Genomic DNA, 9234 nt, shown 5'->3' with positions numbered 1-9234 from the left:
TTCATTAATGTTGTCTGGTATGGGGCTTCTGACGGTGCTTCGTTTATTGACGTCCGGCTTTAAGCCTCCTTCCTGCCGTTAATCAACGGCCGTCATCTCAGAATCTTTTTCCTTTTTCAAATTTCAAATTTTTTTGTTTCCTTTTTGGGTTATATTTGTTTTTAAAAATATATATATATTAAAGTTTTTGGTAATTTTATTTTTTTAAATGATTTTTTTTCATTTTTTTAATAATACGTTTATAATGCCATTAAAAATAAATTATAGTTTCAATTAATGGTAAAAATAATTTGAAATTTTTTTAAATGTTTAAAATTATTATTAAAAATATTTTTTTAAATAAAATACAAAATTAGAGGTATTTTTATTAATTTTTAAAGATAAAAATATATTAAAAAATGTTTATGAATGAACTTATATAGACACTCCAAAACGTTACAATTGAAGCTTTCATTATATTCTTCATCTCTCCCTCGCGAACTTCCCCCACGTCGAAGGAGCATTTACTAAACCGGTTCTGATTTTCTTCTTCTTCTTCTCTGAGAATCCTGATATCAACGATCACGAGAAGCTCGTTGAACTTCTCACCAAATTTTGTTACTAATTAATTTCCTCCGGAAAGGAAGTCGAAGATTCATTACTGGTGAAGATTTTGATCATTGTGCTTGTTAGGTATTGTTTTTTTTGTTTTTTTTTTTTTTTTCTGAAGCGAATCGAGAATCGGCATTGTTTGTTTCTTTTTCAGATCGTGATAAACAGAGGAAAAATCGAATTGGAGTGTAAATCTTTTGTTTCTGTGCGTTGAAAAGAAAGAATTGGAGATTCTTGGAAGGAGAATCGAGTGTGATTCATCAAAATGCCGCAGGAATTCAGTTTTCGGAGTTCGATTTTGACGTCTCCGAACAAGAATATGAGAGGATTGAAGGCTCTGGTTCCGAATTGTAACGAGATTACTTCTAATTCCGCGATTTCTGAGGAAGTTATCAACGACGATGAATTGGCTCAGCGGAAAGCGGAAGAAGCTGGTAAGATTTTAATCCGTCGCACTCTTTTTTTCCGATCGCTTTTTGATTTTTATCTATCGAAGAGTTCGTATTTCTTCCGATTTCCCTCTTCTTTTTGTTTTTCATTTTTTGAAAATTCACGGAGTTTTCTCTTTACACTCCACTTTATTGTATTTCTCTTCACACCCACACCCCTTTAAAATTCAAAGTCTCAATTTTAAAATCACGAAAGTACACTGCCACAATTCAAAATTCCAAAATTTAAAACAATATATAAAAAATTCATATTATTTTTTCTTAAATGCCTATTTTAGTGATGTGATTTTTATTTAGTTTATTTAATTTTGGTCCAGAATTATAATTCTTTCTGGTTGACTTATGCTCACATTAATATTATAATTTAAGTTTTGTTATAATAATAATTTTTTTTTTTTAAAAAGAATTGTTTGGTTTCTTCCTTCTATATATTTAGTTGGGAATATATATAATATTTCCTTTCTTTTTTTGCCATATTAAAAAAATTAGTTAATTTTGAGAATGTAATTCTTAAAACCTATGAAGTGAAATGAAGTAGGGCTAAAATGGTAATTTGACACTGCAACATCTTATTTTAATACCCATAAATAATAATTACATATTTATTTAAAAATAATAAATAATAATGACATGTTTCGAAGGGAGAGATAACGATAGTTCCACTAAGTTAGGAAAAGGTGAACAAAACATTAAAGAAAAAAAAAGAGAGAGAATCGAAGTGGTGGGAGTAATGTTGCAAATAAACCCAGAATTTCCCTTCAACTAATCCGGGCCATCTTCTAAAGAGATTGGTCCAATTTTTCAGCCCAAAGAAGAACATAATTCCTTTTTATTATTAATCTTTTTTTAACACAACAATTATTTTTGAAAAGAGGAGGAGGAGCTCTGTAACAAACTTGTGTTTTGTTATTGCTATTTGTAATGGTGATGTATTTTCAGCATTGAGGAGGAATCAAGCAGTGGAATGGCTACGCCAAATGGATCATGGAGCATTAGGAGTACTATCGAAGGAGCCCTCAGAAGAAGAGTTCTGTCTCGCTCTTCGCAATGGCCTTATCCTCTGCATCGTCCTCAACAAAGTAAACCCTGGTGTTGTTCCCAAGGTCCTAATATACTTCATTCTTCTTCCGAAACATCTTTTATAAGGGTGTGGAAACTTCTCCCTAGAAGATACGTTTTAACAACTTTGAGTGGAAACTCGAAATGGAAAGTCATCTGCTAGTGGTGGGCTTGGGCGTTACAAAAATTGAAGTTCTTAATTTGCTTATTATAGGTAGTGGAGAGTCCAGTTGTGACAGTTCAGTCAGCTGAAGGAGCTGCTCAATCTGCAATCCAGTATTTTGAGAACATGAGGAACTTCTTGGAAGCAGTTAAAGACATGAAACTCTTGACATTTGAAGCTTCCGACTTGGAAAAGGTTCGTTCTAATCTTCTTCCTTGCTCATTTTCACTGAAAATCTTCATGTTTTGATGGAATTTGATGTGTGTAGGGAGGTACTTCAGGTAAAGTTGTGGAGTGTATTCTTTGCTTGAAAGGATATTATGAGTGGAAACAAGCTGGTGGGATTGGCGTTTGGAGATATGGAGGAACTGTACGGATCACATCTCTTGCCAAAAGTTCACCATCCGTGACTGGAACTGAGAGTACAGACGAGTCGGTAGACGAATCGGATTCGTCTCGGTTCGAGCAGCTACTAGACTTACTCCATCTTTCTAATGAAGTTTCAGTTGAAGAATCAAGAACTTGCAGTGCTCTTGCTTTTCTTTTTGATCGTTTTGGACTCAAACTTCTACAAGCTTACCTTAAAGAGACTAATGAAATTGAAGATTTCCCTTTAAATGCAATGGTAGGGTAAGGTCCTGCATCAAATAGTTTACTTCTAAGTTTAAGCGATTGAAACTAACATTGAATTTAACGTTATAAACACTGTAGGTAATTGATGCACTACTTAATAAGGTTGTCAAGGATTTCTCTGCACTGCTTATGTCTCAAGGCACTCAGGTACATGATGGAACATTCAACAAAATGCATTGTAGTTCTAAGAGTTCTTAAGTCTCATCTCTTTTTTTCTACAGCTTGGGCTCTTTCTGAAAAAGATGTTGAAAAGTGACTTAAGTTCATTATCAAAATCTGAATTCATAGAAGCAATTTCTCGATACATCAGTCAAAGAGCTAATATGGCATCAAGTGATATCTCCAAATTCTGTGTTTGTGGAGGAAAACGTGAGGTTATTCATAGGACTGCTTTTGGCCATGAAGAACAAGTTCGTGCTCAACAGAATCAAATTCAGGTTTTAATGCTTACTGTATATATATATATTTATATATGTGATATCCCAAATTGGTTAGGGAGGAGAACGAAACACCCTTTATAAGGGTGTGGAAACCTTTCCTTAGCGGACGCGTTTTAAAGCCTTGAGGGAAAGCCTTGAAAGGGAAAACCTAAAGAGGACAATATTTGCTAGCGGTGGGTCTGGGCCGTTACAAATGGTATCAGAACTAGACATCGGGCGATGTGCCAATGAGGAGGTTGTTCCCCGAAGGGGGGTGCCAGTAAGGACGCTGGACCTTGAAAGGGGGTGGATTTGGTGGGGGTCCCACATTGATTGGAGAAAGGAACAAGTGCCAGCAAGGATGCTCGGTGCTGAAGGGGGGTGGATTGTGATATCCCACCTTGGTTGGGGAGGAGCGAAACACCCTTTATAAGGGTGTGGAAACCTTTCCTTAGCGGACGCGTTTTAAAGCCTTGAGGGAAAGCCCGAAAGGGAAAGCCCAAAGAGGACAATATCTGCTAGCGGTAGGTCTGGGCCGTTACAATATATATGCGTTGTTTCGTGTAGATTTTTAATAATTTGATTTGGTTGTTCTTCAGGAGCTAAACTCAGCATTTCAAGAAACCAAGCTTGAAGTTAAACACATACAGTCCCAATGGAACGAGGAAGTTGAAAGGCTTGGTGATATTTTTTTTTTTCCCTATTCAATTGCTTCCTTTGAGTTCGTATGAACTTAATATGCTTATATTCTGTTTATTTTCATAGAACATCATCTCAAGGGCCTTGAAATGGCTTCCTCTTCTTACCACAAGGTCTTGGAAGAGAATCGTATACTTTACAATCAAGTTCAAGACCTTAAAGGTAAATTAACAATTTACTTCGTGCATATTATGAACATGTTCTTGCCGTGTCGATGTCCTAATGGTTTGTAAACATAGGAACAATAAGGGTATACTGTAGAGTGAGGCCTTTCTTGCCAGGACAAGCCAACCAGCATTCTACAGTTGATTATATTGGAGAAAATGGGAACATAATGATTGGAAGAAGAGTATTTTCCTTCAATAAAGTCTATGGAACTAATGTTACCCAAGGTATCAAATAGTTGAATCAAATACTATTAGTTGAATATTATCACTTAAGATAAGTGCTAACAAATTTTTGCAGGAGAAATATATATGGATACTCAACCATTGATTAGATCTGTTCTTGATGGTTTTAATGTATGCATCTTTGCATATGGACAAACTGGCTCGGGAAAGACATACACAATGGTAAACACTAACAAATTCTTTATCTCCTTGAAGACATACAAGTTTTTGTTGGGATATGGAGCCTGATGCTTATTTATAATAAAGATCTAGTAGAGATATATAGGGTAGATATTTCGTAAAGATTTGGTAGAGACATATTTGGTAGATTAATATCTCGTTAAATCTGTTAAACCTATATTTAGTATGCGGAAACCATATATATAACCCATTAGGTCAGTGCTTTCAAAATTTACTTTCTTCATTCTCTGTATTCTCTTTTGGTGTACATACCTGAAGTCATTAGTAAAACTTTTATCCAATATTTCTCCTTGAATTATCTCTCTTCTATTTTTTGTGTTCATCTTGATTGAGTGTGTGTTGTTATACGACCTTAACAATTTTTATGTTCATTTTCTTGCAGAGTGGCCCAGATTTGATGAGTGAGGACACATGGGGTGTTAATTATCGAGCTCTCAATGACTTATTCCAAATATCAAATGCAAGATTGGATATGATAAAATATGAAGTTGGTGTTCAAATGATTGAAATATACAATGAGCAAGTGAGAGATTTGTTAGTCAGTGATGGCTCAAACAGAAGATATCCTTTTAAAACAACAGTTGCCAAGTAAATTTTGTGCATATGACCACAAGGATGGTTGGGAGGGAGTCCCATGTTGACTAACTTAGGGAATGATCATGGGTTTATAAGTAAGAAATACATCTCCAATGGTATGAGGCCTTTATGAGGCCTTTTGGGGAAGCCCAAAGCAAAGCCGTGAGAGCTTATGCTCAAAGTGGACAATATCATACCATTGTGGAGGTTCGTGATTCCTAACATGGTATCAGGGTCATGCTCTTAATTTATTCATGTCAATAGAATCCTCAAGTGTCGAACAAAGAAGTTGTGAGCCTCGAAGGTGTAGTCAAAAGTGATTCAAGTGTCGAACAAAGGGTGTACTTTGTTTAAGGACTCCAGAGAAGGAGTCGAGCCTCGATTAAGGGGAGGCTGTGTTCGAGGGCTCCATAGGCCTCAGAGGAGGCTCTATAGCGTACTTTGTTCAAGGGGAGGATTGTTGGGAGGGAGTCCTACATTGGCTAATTTAGGGAATGATCATGAGTTTATAAGTAAGGACTACTCCCTGTTGGTATGAGGCCTTTTGGGAAAGCCATAAGCAAAGCTACGAGAGCTTATGCTCAAAGTGGACAATATCATACCATTGTGGAGAGTTGTTATTACACACCTCTATGATTATATTCGTTTTCTTAACAGCTCGAACGTTAGATATACGAAACAACTCTCAACTAAGTGGCCTTAATGTACCTGATGCAAGCTGGGTTCCTGTGACATGCACTCAAGATGTTCTTCATTTGATGAACATTGGCCACAATAATCGAGCTATCGGTGCTACGGCGTTGAATGAGCGAAGTAGTCGGTCACATAGGTAGAAGCTTTTCTCTTGATTTAATCCTACAAAACTGGGCTCTGTCTAAATGTTTATGCATGATCTTGTTGTAGTGTTTTAATAGTTCATGTTCTTGGGAAAGATTTGGTGTCTGGATCCATCACTAGGGGGTGTCTTCATCTAGTTGATCTAGCTGGTAGTGAAAGAGTGGACAAATCTGAAGCTGTTGGTGACAGATTAAAGGAAGCACAACATATAAACAAATCCCTCTCTGCACTTGGAGATGTGATATCTGCTCTTGCACAAAAGAGTGCTCATATCCCTTACAGAAATAGCAAACTCACTCAACTCCTTCAAGATTCTTTAGGTAACCTTTCTTTTTCTTGCCTTTTTCTTGGCTAGTTTATAATATGTGCTACATTTTCCTTGAAGAACAGGTGGACAAGCTAAGACATTGATGTTTGTACACATAAATTCCGAGGTCGATGCACTCGGAGAGACGATTAGCACGCTTAAGTTTGCTGAGAGAGTTGCCTCCATTGAATTAGGTGCAGCTCGTTGTAACAAAGAAAACAGTCAAATCCGAGAGCTTAAAGACGAGGTTAGTTTCGTATGCATTAGTGTATACCATTAGTGTTTACCATTGTGTACGAGAGTGTCCTACCAACCAAACTTTGTGCTTCATATTTTTGTTTAGATATCGAATCTTAAATCAGCTTTAGAGATGAAGGATACAGAGCTTGAACAGCTAAAGGGTGGCAATGCTCGAGCTCTTGGACACAATCAGAAGCCAAGAATTGCCTCGCCCTTTCGTGTTCTAAGACATGGTACTAATGGAGGTGCTAAGCCTGAACATAGTCAACGGCCTCTGGATGATACTAAAACTTTGAAGGTAAGCAAACGTCTTCGATGATTCTTTTGTTAAAATATCATTACTAGTCCAATAGAGTCTAGTCCCGTAATTGTATGAGTCTATTGTTTATTTATTTTAGGAAAATGATTTAAGTATTTTAGGAAAGATTTAGATATTTTAAGAATAAATTGTTTAGCCTCTACTATAAATACCCCTCCACCCTACCTAGGTTTTCATCCCAAGACATACAAAGCACGTGGACACCCCTAGGCTCTGCTCTCGCTTGCTTTCATGTACACGTCTTACCTCTTCCCTACAACCCATGACATACCCTGCTTTCTATGTCATGCTTCCTCCAATATTGGAACGGGACCTTTCCTTTACTTTAAGCTTAGGCTGACTTGCTTTCGTAGCTGTCTTCCTTTCCTCATTGCCACTGGACTCGAGCAAAAAACTAGATTTCCGAACCTTTTTTTCCCACCCCATTCAATGGAGGGCTGTAACTGAAGCAAACACTTGGCTTTAGAGTCCTATCACGTAAGGGAGAAGAAAGACTGAATGTGTGAAGCAGGGGGTTAGAAGGGAACTTCTCCCCTTGTCTGTCATCTACAAATCCACTCAATTTATCTTGATTTGGGCAGTCACGGGCTCTTTGAGGTCCTCCACAAATGAAACAACCACAACCCTTCTTTGTTAGGTTTACCAGGCTAGAGTGCAGTAGTTTCTATAGAATGTTTCTCGATCGGTCTTGATAAAGAGTGCAAGTGTTTTCCACAAAGAGTTGTGTTCAGCAATCTAGTATCAGAGCCAGACATCGAGCGGTGTGCCAGCGAGGACGCTGGGCCCCCAAGGGTAGTGGATTGTGAGATCCCACATTAGTTGGAGAAGGGAACGAATGTGGAAACCTCTATCCCTAGTAGATGTGTTTTAAAACTTTTTGGGGAAGCCCAAAGCAAAGCCACGAGAACTTATGCTCAAAGTGGATAATATCATACCATGGAGAGTCGTGATTCCTAACACGTGGCTAGTTCCAAAACCGAGATAAAACTAATCTCTTTTGTTATATGTTTTGACAACATTTTGATGATATCAGGCTAGAAGCTGCTCTTCAGGAAAGCAAAGAAGGTCAAGATTTCCCTCAACATTCACAGAGAAAGATGCAATAAAAATGAGATTGTTAGGTGAAGAGAGATCAACAACAAGTTCAAGCTCTGGAAATCCAAGGTCACCATCTCCACCAGTTAGGAGATCAATATCAACAGATAGAGGTGCCCTTTTAAGAAGCAAGGTTAAGACAGAGACGAACGAGAACCAACCAATAGCAAAGCCTTCATCATTTCTTGATATCCAAAAAACAGCAATGGGCTCAACAAAGAAGAAGCAACTAGTTTGCCAAGAAAAAAATGAGCAAGATTCAAGAAAGAGTGACTTCTCTGAGATGGAGAATGAGCAGTTTCTTTGGGGAATGCCTCTTGGTGGTGCTTTGAAGGTGAAAAAAGCTTGTCACAACTTTCCGAGGAACTCTCAGAATCTGGAACCACCAAGGTAAACTTAGTTACAACGTTACTTTTGATTCCATGTTAAATTAAATCTAAAAGTTTAATGGAGATCCCACATCGGTTGGAGAGGAGACCGAAACACCCTTTATAAGGGTGTGGAAACCTCCCCCGTGTTTTAAAAGCTTTGAGAAGAAGCCCGAAGGAAAAAGTCTAAAGAAGACAATATCTGTTAGCGGTGGATTTGGGCCGTTACATTTAACTTGATGGATTATAATAAACTTTAATACTCCCCTCGTTAGCAGGCTTAGAGATCTATAAAAGGTCAAACAAATGGAAATCAATATTAGTTGAGAAGAAAATGACATCAGAGGAGCACCTCTAACCTTAAGGTTAAAGTAATGTACGAGCCTACTCCTGGAGGAACAGTGTTAAGAAAATATATAAATTAATTATTAAATTAACAGAGATTTTGCCAAGAAGTGATGTTGTTTTCTCTATTTATTAACAGAGTTTTTGTGGTTTATTATGGAACAGAGTACAAGTTGGGGCTGTTGAAACTCTGCTAAGAACAAGTAGAGTTGAGAATGGGAGTCGCAATCAAAACAAAGTCAGCAATGGATCAATGCCTGAATTTGGAAGAAGCAGATCTACAACTCGCAGGAAATGAACACTGAAAATATATTTGTAGCTATATCTTATTTGATTGATTGATTGAATTTTTTTCCTTTTTGTTACGTTATTCTTTGTATATCAATTATAATTCTAAAAAATCTTGTTGAAATGGGGTGCTCTCTGGATGCTGCTGGTGAAGTAAATTTCCTTTGTATAGGCTTGATTTTTCTTCGGTTTCAATTTAGGTTGGATTAAATATTTAAAAAAATAAAAATTTGGTTCGATTTTCGAGTTGACATAT

General features: G+C 37.1%; 1 protein-coding gene across 2 annotated transcripts; it reads left to right on the top strand.

The window, feature by feature from the left end:
* Positions 1-446: 446 nt before the first annotated feature.
* Positions 447-9231, top strand: LOC111787721 (kinesin-like protein KIN-14F). 2 transcript variants are annotated; one of them, XM_023667752.2, is made up of 18 exons: positions 447-643; positions 746-1025; positions 1980-2143; positions 2314-2457; positions 2531-2887; positions 2974-3042; positions 3117-3332; positions 3914-3995; positions 4080-4175; positions 4253-4405; positions 4479-4585; positions 4986-5164; positions 5844-6008; positions 6083-6336; positions 6407-6570; positions 6667-6861; positions 7916-8367; positions 8856-9231. In XM_023667752.2, the coding sequence occupies exons 2-18, from the start codon at positions 857-859 to the stop codon at positions 8986-8988; spliced, it is 3099 nt and encodes a 1032-aa protein (XP_023523520.2). In that variant the 5' UTR covers positions 447-643; positions 746-856; the 3' UTR covers positions 8989-9231. The 2 variants fall into 2 exon arrangements, with proteins under 2 accessions (XP_023523520.2, XP_023523521.2); XM_023667753.2 differs by having other exon boundaries at positions 447-672.
* The last annotated feature ends 3 nt before the right edge of the window (positions 9232-9234 follow it).

This window comes from Cucurbita pepo, chromosome 2 (genome assembly GCF_057944985.1).
Source record: "Cucurbita pepo subsp. pepo isolate OVF chromosome 2, ASM5794498v1, whole genome shotgun sequence".
In the NCBI taxonomy this organism is placed as follows: Eukaryota; Viridiplantae; Streptophyta; class Magnoliopsida; order Cucurbitales; family Cucurbitaceae; genus Cucurbita; species Cucurbita pepo.
The sequence above is the reverse complement of the archived record's forward strand: the minus strand, read 5'-3'. Positions and strand labels throughout refer to the sequence as shown.

Bases quoted from the DNA above. Each gene is read 5' to 3' on its own strand.
- LOC111787721 (XM_023667752.2), top strand. From the start codon at position 857: ATGCCGCAGGAATTCAGTTTTCGGAGTTCGATTTTGACGTCTCCGAAC. The intron at 3,996-4,079 runs GTGATATTTTTT...TTATTTTCATAG, and splicing joins CGAGGAAGTTGAAAGGCTTG to AACATCATCTCAAGGGCCTT. The intron at 6,571-6,666 runs GTTAGTTTCGTA...ATTTTTGTTTAG, and splicing joins TCCGAGAGCTTAAAGACGAG to ATATCGAATCTTAAATCAGC.